This window comes from Fulvia fulva, chromosome 7 (assembly GCF_020509005.1).
Source record: "Fulvia fulva chromosome 7, complete sequence".
Taxonomy (NCBI): domain Eukaryota; kingdom Fungi; phylum Ascomycota; class Dothideomycetes; order Mycosphaerellales; family Mycosphaerellaceae; genus Fulvia; species Fulvia fulva.
In genome coordinates, this window is record NC_063018.1 from 3671353 (window position 1) to 3688511 (window position 17159).

Consider the following 17159-nt stretch of genomic DNA (forward strand, 5'->3'; position numbering starts at 1 on the left):
CGGTAAGGGCATCTATTATCTACTACTATAGGGTGTTGTAGTAGTTAGTAGTGTTATGTACTAACTACTATATATTGTCTTAAGTCACGTGATCTGTTACGTGCTCGATTTGCCGGTCTTTTTAGTTATATATTACTAACTCGCGGTATTACGGCTAGTATAGTTCTTACCTAAGGAGCTTTTAGTAGGCGTCTCGAGGTTATTAGGTATACGGCTACTAAGCCTATTCTTCTACCCCCTCGGTCTATACTATATCTTGCTCGTAATAAGCGATATATAGGTCGTAGTATTATTTAGGCTCTTTAGCCGGTTCCGCTATTACGATATTCTCGATAGGGGTTATATACCCTACTATTAGGCGTAATAGGTTATAGAACGTAGTCTTATCGAAGAGGACGTCCTTGACTCGTATAACCCTATCTTTTAATAGGTCCTATACGCGGTAGATGTTAGTAGAGTCGTATCCTATAAGGTAGCCTATAAGCGCTCTCTCTTAGAGTTTCTCGCTCTTACTAGGCTGATCTAGTCTATAGATAAACACGTATATAAGGGAGCTATATACTACTATATAACCTACGTTCGGAATTCGTCCTATTACTAATTCGAATAGGGTCTTCTAGCCCTTTAACTAGATAGGGGATCGCTGGAGGATATATACCGCTACTATAGTATATTCTAGCTAAAGCTTTTCTAGTAATCGTACGTAGATACGAATAGTTCTACTTATAGTAATGATTAGAGCTCTAGCTCTTTCTACTAGGTCCTACGTAGGCGCGTATTCCGCGGTTACGTACTATTTAATCTTGTTATTATTAATAACTAAGCGAAACACCTTCCTAATAGCGGGCTCGTTATCGCTATAGAAATATACGAACCTACGACTAATGAAGTTAATAAAGCTTAGTAAGCTATTAAAGCAAGCTAATACTGATTGCTAATCCCTATTCTTAATAGTGAACTAGAAGTGTCTATAGGTATCTAGATCGTAGAAGTAGACGAGGTACCTATTACCGTTATAGGCGATAGTGAATTCTGCTAAGTCTATAGCTATATAGCCGTATAGGGTCATTACCCTAATAGGCTAAGACCGATTATATACCTTATAAGCTTTGCTAAGCCTATATACTCTATAATATATAGTAAGGGGTACGCTTAGACTATCGTTAATAATCACCCCCTTAACTCTAAGCGGCAACTACTTAATACGTTTAGCGCTAATATAACTAAAGATTTAATGCCACTAGCGGCTAGAGAGCTTTCGGTGTTTAATAGAGGTCCTACTAGACGTAGCTACACCTTTAGTGCCCCTAGTACTATTCATAACTACGAGAACGGTACGGTTACTATCCTCTTAAGTAGTTAGAGATACTACGCTATTAGTAGGTTTATCGCTAATATTTATACCCCTACTAATAGTACTAATAAAGTGCGCGTTACGTATCTTTTTAGTGACCTTCGGTAGTACTAGGCCCTCTTTTATAGGCTATTAGTAAATGATAGGTGACTTAGGTAGTAGAACCACCTTAAAGAAAGTGATTGTACTAGTAGGGCGGTATAGGTCTATCAATTTAGTATCGTTATACTATATTGAATTGCTATGTCCGTGCTACTAGAGTCCGGCTCTTTCTATACGTATATAAGAGATGACGTTTATATAAAAGCCTAGGTAGTAAGCCACATCTAGTAAGGTAAATAAATGGCCCCTAATTGATATATAAACACGCCCTAACGCTATAATTAGAAAGGTGGTTGTTCTAGCCTAGATTTCTAAGGTAGTAAGGCGCTCTATAATGAACTCTATACCCTCCTAGTTATAATGATTAATTATATAAGTGTCTAAACAGTTATTATATACCTAGTAATCCCTAAAGTTAACGCTTAACTTACTAATTAAGCTAGAAAGAACAGTAAGGCCAATAAAGCCCTTATCGCTTAGTAATGCCTTCTTCGTATTAGTAATAGCCTTGTTACGTTTCTAGTCCTTACGATTGTTACGATTAATACGCTAAGTAGACGCTCGCCGTCGTCGCTTAAGTAGTAGTTAATAAAGTTTCTCTAGTACTTCTTCTACTACTCTAAGCGCTAATCCTTTACTAGGCGCTTATCGGGGTTAATTATATCGTATAAGAACAGGCCCTTATAATAGGTGTCCTTAGGCTCGCCGGTAATGTTCTAGTAGCCGCTTAGCCTATTATTGTCCTTATCTTTGTTCTTATTGCCGCGGCTACTACTACGACCCTTATTACCGCGGCTATTACTACGGTTATTACTACGGCTACTACTACGGTCACCCTCCTTTTAACTAGTACCTATAGGTACTATTTCATCCTCTACTAAGGTTTCTCCGGAGAAGGTTACGAAGACTAATCGACCGTTAGTTATTACTAGTACGGTGTTGCGTATCTATTCGAGGTAACGCTTAGTAAGCTTTTGTAGTAACATTTTATTACGCTTCTACTCGTTATATAGAGAAGCACCGTAGGCTAGAGCCTACTTCTACTAAATAGTAAGTAGGAAGTGTCTACTAAGGTCGTCGTACTCGGCGTAGTTATACTTAAGTATCTTAGTCTATAAAACTAACTAGTCTAAGTACTAGTTATCGATTCTACGTACGCTATCCTTCTAAAGCCTAGATAGCTTAAGCGTAAGCTACCGCTTACGTAGTATATCGTCTAGACTATACTGATCCTTAAGAGCCTAGTATTTCGCTCTAAGGGTGTTCTAGCCGTGTATTAGCTCTTACCCTAGCTCTGTCGTCGTACGGATAAGGTAGGTAATAAGCTTTGATCGCGTAGTAGTAAAGATGTCGTATATCCGTTACCTTCGGTCTACGTCTATTTATCGTAGCTTAATAAGGTCTCTTAATATAGCGTCTCCTACCGTATACGCTTGTTAGATTTCCTTAAACGTTAAGTGAGTAGGCTCTGTTAGCTCGTTACTCAGTTAGTGAGGATCTATATACTTCTAGACATTTGAAGACTCTACGTAGAGCTCTAGCTAACGGTCAAACTTGTCCTATTAGTTATGGCTCTTCAGAACTACGGTACCCTAAGGTAGGGCACCGGTAGTCACCGGCGTCTCGGTAGTGGCCATAACTGCAAAATGGGTTGTAGGCTAGTAAAAGTTCTACGCGGGTTTACTAGGCCTAGGGGATACTACTGCACTAGTTGTAGCAGTAGTGCTGTGACGATACAAACTCTGCTTTAGGGCTTCCTTGTCGCAGCGAATGTTAGTGAGCGCTAATCGGGCTCATAACTATCACGTTAGAAGTGTGGGAAGTTATTGTACGGGCTTATATAGGGTGTTTCAAAAGCAGGTTGTGTATTGCATGTGTCTATCTAGAATGGACAAGTGTTGCTCTTGAAGAGGCTGCAGGTGACTAATCAGTCACCTGATTCTTAGCGTACGTGGCCTCAAGTTTTGATGATGGGATGTTGCCTATGTGCACGCTCGGATCGCGACAACTCGAAGGTCGTTTTAGTAGCTAACTTTGTAGGCAACTCCGAAAAGCGCGTTTAGCTGTCAGACCCGTGGGGTGCAAGCTAGCTTCCATGAAAATTTCATGGCTTGTGCAACCCACCCGGTCTGATAATGGAGGTAGACTTTTACCCGTTGCAAAACCTCTAAAACGTGCATTCTATAACAGGATCAACTGTTCGCGCGTCGTTGTAACCACTATATAGCAACGAGGGACACCGCAGTATGTTGCAACAATACGAGGGCTACGGGAGAAACTTTTTTGACACAAGAGGACATGGCGGTATTTACCGACACAATGAGGGACATGGGGTTTCACCGAATACCAATTCATCCTCTACTGGCCGCCACTGAAGCACGCTGACGAGTCTCAATCTTCCGGACGTTCAGATGCCTCGACCGGATAGAATCCACTCGAGGCCAATCTGCACACACCGTATGGACACACCATGGACTTCAACTACTACAGCTTGCGAGTGCTGAAACATATGTTCCCAAATCTGGACAAGTACATGATATACGATATCTATTCTCAAATGCAACCCATCGTCGACTAGAACGGCAAGAGACTACGAGGTGAGCAGCCTTTCGCCGATGACAAGTCCAGAGACCTGGCCATTGCGTTGTCACTCGAGGTGTGTCGAGCAGTCATAGGTGGCGGCGTGGAAGAGACTGTCACATTTGATCGAGCCGTGCAGAATATCGTCAACACTGCCTTCACGATCGACCAGGGCAAGATATCGTCGGACGACAATCACTCGCACCATACAGCGATGAATCATCCCGAACACATTGGACAATGGAGGAACGCAGAAGTGCTGACCAAGCAATTGGACATGATGAAAGCGTTCCACAAGCGCACCGGTGAACCAATTGGCGAGAGTTTCATGGAGAAACAGATACAGACCGCGGCAGAACGAAGACGCGCACGTGATTCATCAACCGTACAATTGGAGGAGCCCGACGACATCACTCAGATAAGCCATGAGGAAATCAAGCTCGCTACGGCTGAACTCCGCAGCAATCCTGACCAAGGACAAGCAAATGTCGCATCACATGAGAAGAACATCGATCGATCGCGCAAGGTGAGCAAACTGAGATCGAGATTTCGCACAGCGACATGCGAAAGGACTGCGACCCCGTGCCAAAGCAAAACTTCATGCCGCGCGCCACTCTCCAACACATTTGCTAGGCCGACGCTGCTCGGAGTACTTTCAGCATATCATGCTTGCTCTGCTCTCAAGAGTGGCCACCAGCTGCCACCTCTTTCCTCAACAGCCCTTGCTCGATCATAGCAACCATTGCGGCACGGCTGTCTCCCTGTTCCCGAAAGCAAAGCTTCAAAGCGCGCCACTCTCCAACAACATTCGCTACGTCGACGCTGCTCGGAGTTTTTTCAGCAGATCATGCTTGCTCTGCTCTCAAGAGTGGCCACCAGCTGCCACCTCTGTTATCACCAGCCCTTGCTCGATCACAGCAACCATCTCGGCACGGCGGTCTTCCTCTTCCCTACAACAGCGGTATCAACGCAGTCTTGCAGACTCCCGAAGTGCACCTTCCTCTTGACCAGACCAGGGGCATAATGCGCATACTTTCCAGAGTTGGTCATGATATGCCCGCCTTCTGGAGTTGCTATTGGCTCTTGAATCATGCACCAGCACGTGTCGCACAGAATCTGCGCACCGAAGTCCTCGATTTTCTTCAGCGCGCCAGCTTGAGACGCTTGAGAGTAGTTGTGCCGGCTCGTGGTGACTACGAAGGAGATGTCGGTGTGGCACTTTTTGCCGGAGCACAGGGTGGAGAGCGTGGTTAGCTCTTCGAAGGAGAAGTGAGGGTTGCCTAGGGCGATGAGGGAGATGGAGGAGTCTTGAGCGGTGTTGAGGGTCTGCCAGGTCTGAAATACATCGCCCTTGCTGAGCTGCACTCGCTTCAACGTTGCAAGGCTGGCTTCATGTTTGCTCGCTTCTGGTGTCACGCCTGACATATGGAACATCGGCGCCGACGAGGTGGTCGCGAACGCTGCGCCGAAAGCCTTGAGGTCAGACATGGTCGGTCTAGTGCCCTCCAGGCCGAGCACGACTGGTATGTTGGGACCGCAGACGTGGCCAACGGCATATCCGAACAGTGGCCAGAGCGAGTCATCAGATGCTGCAAGCTTGGCCACCTCAACAACCAGCTTTGGTGCGCGTTGCTCCTCAACATGACATCCAGCAGCGGGTGCTCTGCCAGTCAAAGCAATACACACATCAATGAAGTCCGGGTACTTCTGCGTACAAGCACCGAGCACACTGTTCGCAAAGTTTACCGCATTCGACTCTGCCCACCCAATGTGCTGACCGGATGTTGGCACGGTGTCTAGCAAGTATGGCGCACCAGTATAGGTCGGCCTGGCTCCCATCTTGGTGTAAGCATCTGCCAACCTTTCAGCCTGCTTGGCATACTCAGCATCAACGCCAATCTCCTGCCACCGACGCTTATCGATGGAGATGGCGTTCATCGAGGTTGGTACCGCGAACTTTGCGTCTCCAAGATGGAGGAAATGCTCGGCGAAGCGTATGCCGGCCGGTCCTGTGTACACGCACGCGTCGATGTGTGCTTGTGTCACGTCGATGAACGATGCCGCCTGCTGCACTTCTGCAGACTCGTACAGGACCTTCATAGCGATACTAGCAGCCTCTCCATACTTTCCGTCCAGCATGGCTTGGTCAGACATGGTCAAGGTGACACTTCGTGCGACTAAGGACCTCTTCGGCGATTCGCTGGGCACTTCCACTGGTTCATGGCTGGCCACGACCGATCGACCTGACACAGCAACATAGTCGTATTGCTTCAATTGCTCAAAAGCCTGACCGCCAACCACTACGACTGGGATGGAAAAGTCGAACATCATCTTCGACACAATGATGCCAAGTGTCAAGATTTGCTCCTCATGCTGGAAGATGAGCGCCGCAGGTCCTGTACCATTCAGAAGAACCTCCAGTATCGCAACGCTTCCTGAGCAGGATCCACGGCCGGATGGTATAGCCAAGACATGATCCTTCAGTCGTTGACCTCGAAGTGGATGGGGTCCATCGACAATTTCGCCGCACACTGGGTCAACACCACCCCCGAAGCTCAGAGGCACATCAGAATAGAGCAGGCGACCTGAAGCTGTACCATCGACCAGGCAGCGGCCATTGTATTGCATGGCCAGGTGTGGCTGATGCTGATGCTTGTGGTGTTGATGGGAGAGCTAGAGAGTCGCTGATTCGACGCAGCAAACAAGTCAAACGCCGGCCGGCTGTTGCCGGGTGGAAGTGCATACAGCGGCTCTAGTGCAGTGTGAACTTATCAGCAAGGTATCATACGTTGTAATGCTTCCAACTGATATATCCGCTGATTTCATGACGAGTGAAGATATCCGTTCCCGGCACCCGCTATATACGGCAGGTCATCCCGATCATGCTTCCAATGCTTGTCACTGCTTTGGTCAGCATGCATGTTCGCGACTTCGTGTATGTCGGACTTCGTCGTGCTAATCTTTACTGCACTCCATGATCACAATTTTGCTTCTCTTGCCTTGACTATGACAGGGAAGTCGGTTGCCCTTAGCAGAAAGATGTCCTGAACGGGCAAGTTCCTGCCGTCGGTCAAGTCACCAGCGAGCTGATATTCGAATTCTTGTACGAGGCGTGGCAATGCCTTAAGCATCACCAGCATAGCAATGTTCTTGCCGATGCAGGTACGACTACCGAGACCTGCAGATAGATCGCCAGATTAGTGTCACAACACACAGAATTGGTGAGGTAAGATCTCACCAAACGGAAAGTAGCACTGATTCATCCTCTCCTTGGTCTCCTGATCTTCCACCAGCCACCTCTCAGGTTTGAACTGCTCCGGATCCTCGAAATTGTCCGGATCATAGTGCATAGCCCAAGCATTCAAGCTGACGACTGATCCTTCCGGGAAGTGGTAGCCGCAAATTTCTACACCGCCAACAGGCACGGTTCGAGGCAAGCCGAAGCCGGTCTGCGGGAAGAGTCGTAGTGTCTCGGTCAGTACAGCATTAAGGTACGGCATTTGACCCTGCAGCTGTCTGAACGATATCGATGCGGCGTCGTGGCTGATAGATGTAATCTCTTGTCGAAGCTTCTGCATGCAGTCGGGATGCTTCGCGAGGTAGAACAATGCCCATGCTGAAGTGGAGCTTGTCGTATCAGAACCTGCTGTTACGTTGGCACCAAGGCCCATCTGCGGGCCATATTCAGCTCACGTCCTTAGCTGGAAGATGAGATACTAGCTTACTGTTATGTGAGCGTCTGCGAAATAAGCCGGATCTTTCTCATTGACATCTAGAAACTTGTCCAAAATACTTCTCGGGCCATCAGCTGCCTGTCGAGAGGCTATCGAGTCCGGATTTGCTACTCGGTACGCCCTGCGTTGAGCTGTGGTCTGGCTAGTGAAATTGTCGAGATACATCTTGCCGCTACCTCGAGACTTCTTCAACTTAGCAACGAAGCGCATGGTTGCAATGCCCAGGGCATGAAAGTCTGGAAAGAAGCCCATCCAGCTGCCGTAAGTGAAGGCACCAATCACTGCTTTGGCAAGGTTGCCAACATCTTCCCCCGAATCCAGAAAGCCGAAACGCTTCCCGTAGCTGACTACGCCAATGCTGTCGAACGTGAAGCATTCGAGCCACCAGTTCAGGTCGATCCGTTGTCCTTGCATGCTCTGTAGCTGTTTGCAAAGGAGATCGACACATTCAGACACACCAGTCTCGTAGGCGAAAACACTAGTCATCGAGTACATCGAGGCAAATCGTTTGCGCAGCTCTCCATGGTAGCGGTTAGAACGTTCTTTGAAGAGGGACGTAGTGCCGGGCGGAGACCAGGTTTCGTAGGATGAAGCTTTGTCGAAGCCACCGCCATGGCTATGAATCTTCCTGATTGCATCGACATCATTGATGCTGTATTGACCGGGTCCATATCGAACAACTTTACCGTGCTCACGATGTAGTTGGAGAACCTCCTCATGCCATTGCCCGGCGTAGAACCTGCGGAAGACCCAAAGCTTTGTGAAGCGGGCGATGAAAGGGCCGGGGATCGATCTGAGGGGATCTTGGAGTACCAGAACCAGTTTTCGGCTGGCGAATGTTACAACAGCTGCCAACAGTAGATAGAACGAGAGCGCCATGCTTGTGTCTTGGATCGAGTGCTGTACGCTGGAGGAGCAGGCGTACCTGCGAAGAGTAGTATGTTAGTCATCGAGCCCCAAACGTGCCAACTCATCCTGCACCTGCTAGAGGAGCGTCCACTCTTGACATGCACGCCAGTCACTGAGAGCTTATCGGACCGCCTGTCTGAAACATAGCTGCAGACGCTAGCCATCGGAATCCTGGGTGCCGCCCACAAAATTGCAGTAGCTCTGAGCTACAATGGCAGCGATGGAAGCAGTGGTTTGACAGAACCATGAAGCAAAGCCCACAGGAGGAGAGGGTCATGCTGCGATGCTAGGATCGTCGTGTAGCTGGTGGTCGCATTGGACTTCGTGCAAGTATTGTCAGCCAATCACGCAACGCGCAAACCTCACGGCAGAGCCGAAGAGATCATATCCCGTGAGGTCTGGAAAGCTCATGCGTTGCTTCTGCTGGGAGATGACGTGTTCTTCTCTGCTATGCATGGGAGCTGCCATACCATGTTCCTGACCTCACCTCCGTGGACTTAGTCTATTGGTAAGAGAGCCCGAGTGCAGCGCCGTTGCCTGACCGACACAAGGGTGGAAGTTGCTGCCGCTCCCTCATGGGCTGTCCTGAACATCGTCTCGGCATTGATCGGTGCCAACGCGTCCGCTGGCGGCGATAGACGGGAAGCGGGGGGCAAGGCGTATCCCGCTGGCATGTAGCATCTCATCAGGTACCAGAGCAGGATGTGCAGAGCGAGTAGCCTTGAAGAGGGAGTTACAAGGAAAGAAAACAGGTCCACGGTAGCGTGTCTGGATGCGTCGTGTCAGTGACTTTGTGTTTGGGAGAAGCGCGATGGCCCAAGCTCAGACCATGATTGGGCTTGCCCGAATCAGTCCCATCTGCGGAGGGTCTGATTGCCGAGACAATGACAATGCGCAGATTTCAACGGGGCATTATGTCACAAAACCCTACACACATGTTTGACATGATGCAATTTCTTCCAGGCATTCCAAACGGCCTACTGCACAGGAATGATGCTGCTTTCAATGGGTTGATTGAGAGCATGGTCAGCCCTGTTGGCTCAATCTGACTCTTAAGAGGACTTGATGGCCTCCAGAACTCACCGACTTGACCCTCATCCCGAAGATATCGCCCTCGACTTGCTCTCTTGAACGCCCCCGTACACTGGGCTCAGTGATATCAACTGTCATCACGAAGCAATGGCTTCCATCGAATGTGGCGAGGACGCCGCAAAGCATTTTGCCTTTGCTCCAGGATACCGCAATCTCAATCACGGTACGTGTCCATAAGTGCAGACGTCCACGGCGAGCCATGACACCATTCAATCCCAGCCTGATCGACAGCTAACCACTGCCTTGAAGGGTCATACGGCACTTACCCCATCGAGGTTCGCGACGTGCTGCGGGCCTACCAAGAAGAAGTCGAAGCTCGCCCAGATGCCTTTGTTCGATACAAGTATCGCACCGGACTGCTGGACGAGTGTCGTGCCGCTATTGCACACTACCTGGAAGTTCCAACAGACACGTGTGTCTTCACGCCAAACACATCTACCGGTATTGACACCATCCTGCACAATCTGGTTTACTCTGAAGGCGATGTGGTGATATGCTTCAATACGATATATGTATCGTATGCATACACTCTGGACTATTTGTCGAAGACTACCCCAATGAGAGTGGAAAGCATCAATTTCACGTATCCAGTTTCGGACGACATCCTCTGCCACTTGTTCGAGAAGACGATTGTATCCATCAAGAACAATGGTCAAACCCCCAAACTCGCCATCTTCGATACCATCAGCTCGTTACCGGGAGTTCGGATGCCATTCCAAAGACTGGTGAAGATCTGCCGAGATCATGGAGTTCTTTCCTTGCTGGATGGTGCTCACGGAGTAGGTCAAATCCAGCTTGACTTGACCAACGTGGACCCAGACTTCTTCCTCAGTAATTGTCACAAGTGGCTATACGTACCGCGAGGGTGTGCTGTCTTTTATGTTCCGAAGCGTAATCAGTCTCTGTCGAAAGTGACACTGCCGACTGGATACCACTACGGCGATGGCTTTGTTGCAAACTTTGCTTCTGTAGGAACACTGGACGACACCCCATACCTTTGCGTTCCAGCAGCCATAGCTTGGCGCAAACGGATCACCTGGAAAGGGAAACAAGGCGATGCAGCCATCATGGACTATATGGCAAATCTGGCACACGATGGAGGCTCCGCAGTAGCACGTATCTTGGAGACGGAAGTTCTTGAAAACAAAGAAGGCACTCTCGGCAACACTGCCTGCACGAATGTCCGACTTCCGTTATCACTGGATGACCTTGCTGAAAACGACATGGCTACTGTTCATAAGATCGGTGACTGGATTATGCGTACCATCAACCTTGAGCACGACATCGCATTGAACATATTCCCATACGTTGGTGCCCTCTGGACCCGCCTCCATGCCCAGATATACTTGACACTTGCAGACTTTGAAGCTGCTGGCATGATGTTGCATGTTGTGTGTGAGAGAGCTCAGAAGGGAGAATGGAAGACGGCATCTGCCAGAGCGACATACGACAAAAGCAACGGACACACTTGAAACGATATACCACACAATCTTGCTTACACCTTGAATAATAGATGCTACAAAGCCTACGTACACTCCTCCCCCAGTCTATACGATCGCCAATTACAGCAGCACAAAAGCTCTCACATAGCCGCACCAACATCCTCCATCATGTATTCTTCACGACCAAGTCTCCCCACAATCTTCGGTCTCTGCTCGACTTCCATCTCAGCCAGCTCTTTGTGCAGCGAGCTCGTGCGTTCTAGGTCCATCTCAGCCAGCTCGGCCTGTAAATCCTCCATACCAGTCGGCTTCTGCCCCTCGTCAATGCTCCGCGTCAACGGCATCCTTCCGTCATCAACAACGCCTCCAGCGGTGCAACCGTACACAAGCTCGCGGTCGTGCCGATGTATGCCTGGGCGACAAGCGGGAGGATCACACTTCCGGTCCGTGACGAAGTTGACCGCTCGCAGCATCCAGTCCCGGAAGAATTGGCCGCAGCCCGGAGGCAGCGAGGTTTCGATCAATGGCTGTCCGTAATTGCACCTGACCCTCTTGAGGATGTCGTCGATCAGCAAAACGACCATGGTTTCTGGCATTTCTTCTCGGATGGAGCCCTCCTCAGCAAGAATCCTCTCGAGGTACTCCATGATGGCTGCAATGCTGCCATGTCTTGGGACTGATTGCGAGGCTGGCGAGATCAATTCGAATGTTGCAAATCCTCTCAGTGCCGCTCGGATGGCATCGAGCAAAGTCTTGCCATCGAAGCCGTACTTCACCGGACTCGGACTTCGATCGAGCTTGGTCCAGTGATCGTGGATGCGCGCTGCTCTCTTGCACCTCTTACTCGCCAGCCTCACTTCGTAGGGCAACACTTCCGCACCGGTCAGGAATCGCGTGCCACAGATCTGACAGCATGCCGATGCGCAGTCGTCCTCGCTCATAGCAGCGATCGCAGCGTGTGTGGTTGACAACTCATGGCCGCAGGGAAGAATGTAGCGCACTGATTCCATGCCACAAGCCGCGTCGCATGGCAGACGGCTCAACTTTTCAAGAAAGACGTGCTCCACATCGGTCTTGTGCGATGATGCCCACTCTACGTCCCACGATGCTTCCTCGTCCCTGACGAAGGAATAGCCATGCCAATCAGACAACTGTCCCCGCACATGGTAGTAGGCTCGGAGGGACTCGCGCGAGAGCAGGTGCCGGACCATTGAGATGCAGCCGTTGCTCTTTACTGCATCGAACAGCATCTCCATGTTTTCGAGACCTAAGTCGAAAGTGCGAGTGCTGGTCTGGCCGTCCTTCGTTATAGTCTCGAGCTGGAATCTGGTAATGAAACGCCGACTGTTCCTGTCGAAGAATGGGACGATGGCCAGCTTGGAGCGCCCTGCCACATACACTAGATCCTCGATCCCCTTTAGGAGCTCGCCGTGTGCGCCGTCTTCTGCTAGCAGCCCGGAGGCGATGCTCGAGGACACGATCGCGTGGAAACTTGTGTCGATCAGACCAAGCGAGGCTGGATTCTTGGGCGGACGACTCATGTATGCAGCATACTTGGGTGGATCTAGACACGGGACTGTGTCTCGGTCAGGGAGCAGATTACATGCCGGGCAGACGAGTTCGACGACATGAGTGTGAGTTGGTGCGTTTTGCAGCTGAAGATTATCGAAGTGCGACAGCAGTTGTTCGAGTGACATCTTGAGGTTGCGTGCAATGTTGTTGTAAGTTGGCGCGGATATCTGAAAGAAGAAGCGAAAGGGTGAAAGTGCGTATTATGAGGAGACACGAAGGCATGATGTGTTGTCGGCACATCCCGAAGCCCGCTCGACAAGTGAATGATCTCGAAGCACGAGCCATGACACGTGACAGCTCTTTGCTTAGCCAATTCACTACATCGGTCCGTCATGGTCGGCAATGCTGTATAAATGGTTGATAGTACGTTGAATATAGCTGAGAGAGATGGAGAGTCGTGGACATTGCAGCAGGCGGGAGCTCGTCAGCACTTTGTAGGCCATCAACTTCGCTGCGTGTCTCAAAACGTGTCGTAGTGCAAGCATGAGCTTCTTTGAGATATAAGTCATGGAACTGAGGGTACATTTGCATAATCAGCTACGGTAATATTGACCGGTCCAGTGCTCACCGCCATTGTAAATCCAGTCTGCGCTACAGCTCTTCGTCGAGCTCTTCATCGTCCTGCTCTTTCTCGATATCCATCGAGTCAAGTAATGCATGTAGCGCCGACGTTCCCTCCAAATCCATCTCTTCCATGTCAGCATTGAGAGCATCCATATCAACGTCCACGTGCTGCTGCTCATCGCTGTGTTCTGCTAGTGGTTGCTCACCCTCTCCACCGGCCTGCCACAGTGCTGGATTGTACATCAGCTTTCCACCATGACGATGGACACCGAGGTGGCTGGCCTTCATCTCGTTACACTCGCGATCGCACAGGAAGTTGACAGCTCTGCACAACCAGGCATAAAGAAACTTGACGAATGCCGGCGATACAAACGTGATGCTTAGTGGCCTCCCATTCGCGTCGGATACAGTCTCGAGTGCGTCCTGAATTAAGTAGTCCACGAGGATCTCCGACCTCTGATTCATCCAGACGCTTTCGTCCGACAAAAAGCTCTCAAAGTGCTGCATAATGCTCTGGGTGTATGCAGTCGCCGCGAAACAGAGTGAAGGTGGTGCGACCAGATCCGAAACCATGAAGCTACCAAGTGCCGCTCGAATGGCGGTTGCGAGGGATTTGCCTTCGAAGTTGCGTGTGTGAACGCTTGGAACATGGTCGAGACTAATCCAGTGAGCGTTCTTGCGTTGCCGCTTGTGGCGTTCAAGACTTTCGACTGCAACCTCGACTTCGTAGAGAACACGGTACTGCAGCACAGGAGCCTCACAGTGGGGACATGCTATGGTGCTATATTCTTCATAGTACATCTGCCCGAGAATGGAAGTCGAAGTGTGCATGACATGTCCGCAAGGGAGCTGCAGGCGCAATGCGTTCCGCTCACCAGTCGCAGAGTCGGGGAATACAGACTTCACACGTGAGTGGAAGGCGTCTCGAAGATTGAAGCGCTGTGACTCGCTCCAAACTGTCTCCCATCTTCGCTCTTCCTCGAATGCTGATGCGATCCCGTACTGATCGGTCAGTTGTTTTCTGACATGATAGTACGCAAGCTCGGAGCTGCGAGAGACCAGATGCTGTAGAAGTGAAACCCAGTCGTGCATCGGGGCCAGCCCGAAGAGCATGCAGCTTTCGTTGGAGTCCAATTTGAAGTATCTGGACGAGCTGAAGCCGCTGACGGTAGTCGTTGTTAGGCGGTATAGGTAGACGACTTCGCTGGTCGCTTCGTCGAAGTACGAGGCGACGCTCAAGACAGATAACCCTCCCAACCTTGGAAGATCTACAACTGCGTCAAGCAGGACTTGATGTGGTGCGGTGCCTGCTGTGGGAGCAATCGTGTGCGGTGTGAGCACGACGGGAAAGTCGAGGTCGAGTATTCCAGAGACACGGCGATCCTCGGGTGGCTCACAGCGATGAGTGACATCCTTTGGTGGCTCCAGATAGAGATGAGAGCCATCTGGTAGTAGCGAGCCGATTGGAAACTCGAGCTTCAACACATGATGTTGTTGTTCTGAGCCGTTGCAGTTGAGGTTGCTCAAGCGCGAGAAGATTTGATCAAGCGACATGACTGCTGGATGTATCGAAAGTGATTGATGGTGGATGAGTTGCGAAGATTGAGATGGGTACTAGGGCTTCAAGAGCGACTCCGTATAGTGTGTATGGGCGTGAAGTGTTGTGTGCCAACATATTCACTGTCAACATGAATGGCGTCAGGGCGGCCTCCACTGGTGCAGGTGAATGACGCCCCAGCCCAGCGACTTTCCCTGGTTCCGTGCAGTGTATGAATGCCATGGTTGACATACTGTATCTCGCTCGAGATATTTCGGTAACATGAGTCGTCCAGCAGTAGGCGTAGAGCACCATACAGGCGGCTGTCTAGATGGGCAGCGCATCTCATGGTGAGGACAATGAGACATAGACAGGCCGTAACAAAGAAGTGTGGACTCGTCTCGTCTCAGTATCTGTCGGCAGCACTCGCAGACAACTCGCCAGAAAGTAGCCGCTATGACTACGAGACGAAGTATGGTCAGCATGATAAGATACCCAATTGCGCAATGCTATCTACTCACATCAGAGAATGTCATCTTCTTGCCCTGCAAGATTTTCAACATTCCTGTCATGGTCTGCAGTCTTGGCTTGATGATCGAGATCCATCGCCCCCAAGCGTGTACTCAAGGTGTTTGGCGTTGCTCCGATAAAACTGGTCTCTGTCATGGCAGCTTCCAAGCTCCCCATTTCTGTGGCACTGTTGTCTTCCAGAGGGGCCTCCCCCTCTTCACCGATCTCCCAAAGCGCCGAGTTATACATCAGCATACTGCTGTGGTGATGGAATCCCAGGTGATCAGTCTCTTCGTTCCGACACTGGCGCTCGGCGAGGAAGTTTACAGCTCTGGTCAGCCAGGCAACAAGGCCCTTCACAAGACCTGGATGTAGCGAAGTCTGGTGGAGTAGTACTTGCTTTCCATCTATATCGCGCACCGGTGTGTCGACGGCAAATTGCAACAAGAGTGCCACAAGTCTCTCTGGGTCGTGAGCCATGTAATAGTCCGTCTGGGAGAAGCTTGTGGTGAAGTTATCCAGTATCATCCGTACGGTGTCCATCGATGTCAATGATAGCGATGCCGGACATAGTAGAGTTGGCGCTTCGAAGCTTGCTAGTGCCTCGACGAGCACTTTTGAAAGGCTTGCGGTGTGCAACCCCCTTGACTCCGAATTTGGGGAGTGGTCAAGACTCGTCCAGTCGTGGTTCTTTTGCACAGAAGCATCAGCCTCACGTCTTTCCTTCGCGAGTCTGTACGCAAGACAGTCTTCCACAGACAGTACCGGCTTCTTGCAGATGTTACAGCAGTCAGACAAGCACTCGTCGAATGTGAGAGTCTTCAGCGTGTCCAGAGCTATTCGCTTGGTATGGCTGCAAGGAAGCTTCAAGTCCACCAGATCCTCGGCATCACCGTCTGTTGCGTAGCGAGGCGACACTTTGCGAAGGTATAGCTCTTGGGGCGAGAATTCAAGTTTCGGCGGTCTATCCCACTCATCATTCCACTGGTACTCATCGCGGTCGAGAATATCTGGGTCGAAGTCCAGCAAGTGGTCATGAACGTGATAACAGGCACGATCTGACGCCCTGGTGATGAGATGATCCAGCATCGCGATCCATTCTATCGTCTCTGTATGGCCGAACAGTGCATCCATCTCGGGTGATGTCAGCTCGAAGTCCAGCACCGTTTCCATAGATTTTGTGGTCAACCTGATGCGAAAGATCAGGTCGGCTACCAAGTCGTCAAAGAACGAGACAACTTGAAGTTTTGAATGGCCAGAGACGAGCGCACATTCGTTGATCGCGCTCATGAGGGCGACCATGGCCTGTGGCACTCGTCTGCGAGTTCCTTGACATGTTGGGCATTCAGTCTTTGGTAGCTCGACAAAGAATGTCGGAGATGCGAGTCCGAGACTCGTTCGCTCCTCTGCTGGCTTGTTACGATGCGCCACATGCAATGGCTCCATCAGGTATGGTGCATCGATGGTGTCGGGAAGAAGTTCCCCCACTGGATACTCGAGTTGCAGGAAGTGGGTCGCATCCTCCTGCGCGTTGAAATCGACGGCCGCGAGCTGTGCGATGATCCGGGCGACTGACAGGTCCGACATGATAGTGACGATGCCGTGAAAAGTTGTGGCTGGAAATTGTAGTGTTTGGTCGCATGAGCCGAAGAGTAAAGTAGTTGTTGGACCCAGATGTGTCAGGTGTTGTCTCTTTGTGGGTATAAATGACCCCACTCGAAGTGAATGCCATCGAAGTGAATGCCAAGGAAGTGAATGTGTGT

At 50.2% G+C, this 17159-nt stretch overlaps 7 protein-coding genes across 7 annotated transcripts; 2 read left to right on the plus strand and 5 right to left on the minus strand.

Moving 5' to 3' along the window:
• Positions 1-3926: 3926 nt before the first annotated feature.
• Positions 3927-4669, plus strand: CLAFUR5_10549 (uncharacterized protein; the record flags this gene model as incomplete). The annotated part of the gene is made up of 3 exons (XM_047909697.1): positions 3927-3985; positions 4046-4562; positions 4628-4669. 3 exons carry the CDS (start codon positions 3927-3929, stop codon positions 4667-4669), a joined length of 618 nt encoding a protein of 205 aa, XP_047764342.1.
• A 279-nt stretch (positions 4670-4948) lies between these two features.
• Positions 4949-6664, minus strand: CLAFUR5_10550 (uncharacterized protein; the record flags this gene model as incomplete). Its single annotated transcript, XM_047909698.1, has 1 exon — positions 4949-6664. One exon carries the CDS (start codon positions 6662-6664, stop codon positions 4949-4951), a length of 1716 nt encoding a protein of 571 aa, XP_047764253.1.
• Positions 6665-7014: 350 nt separating this feature from the next.
• CLAFUR5_10551 (Pisatin demethylase) lies at positions 7015-8843 on the minus strand (the record flags this gene model as incomplete). The annotated part of the gene is made up of 4 exons (XM_047909699.1): positions 7015-7214; positions 7275-7707; positions 7762-8695; positions 8752-8843. The coding sequence occupies 4 exons, from the start codon at positions 8841-8843 to the stop codon at positions 7015-7017; spliced, it is 1659 nt and encodes a 552-aa protein (XP_047764252.1).
• Positions 8844-9858: 1015 nt separating this feature from the next.
• On the plus strand, positions 9859-11243 carry CLAFUR5_10552 (Hercynylcysteine sulfoxide lyase; the record flags this gene model as incomplete). Its single annotated transcript, XM_047909700.1, has 2 exons — positions 9859-9934; positions 10021-11243. 2 exons carry the CDS (start codon positions 9859-9861, stop codon positions 11241-11243), a joined length of 1299 nt encoding a protein of 432 aa, XP_047764255.1.
• Positions 11244-11353: 110 nt separating this feature from the next.
• Positions 11354-12910, minus strand: CLAFUR5_10553 (uncharacterized protein; the record flags this gene model as incomplete). Its single annotated transcript, XM_047909701.1, has 1 exon — positions 11354-12910. One exon carries the CDS (start codon positions 12908-12910, stop codon positions 11354-11356), a length of 1557 nt encoding a protein of 518 aa, XP_047764254.1.
• A 466-nt stretch (positions 12911-13376) lies between these two features.
• On the minus strand, positions 13377-14903 carry CLAFUR5_10554 (uncharacterized protein; the record flags this gene model as incomplete). The annotated part of the gene is made up of 1 exon (XM_047909702.1): positions 13377-14903. The coding sequence occupies one exon, from the start codon at positions 14901-14903 to the stop codon at positions 13377-13379; it is 1527 nt and encodes a 508-aa protein (XP_047764598.1).
• Positions 14904-15408: 505 nt separating this feature from the next.
• On the minus strand, positions 15409-16983 carry CLAFUR5_10555 (uncharacterized protein; the record flags this gene model as incomplete). The annotated part of the gene is made up of 1 exon (XM_047909703.1): positions 15409-16983. The coding sequence occupies one exon, from the start codon at positions 16981-16983 to the stop codon at positions 15409-15411; it is 1575 nt and encodes a 524-aa protein (XP_047764597.1).
• Positions 16984-17159: the final 176 nt, after the last annotated feature.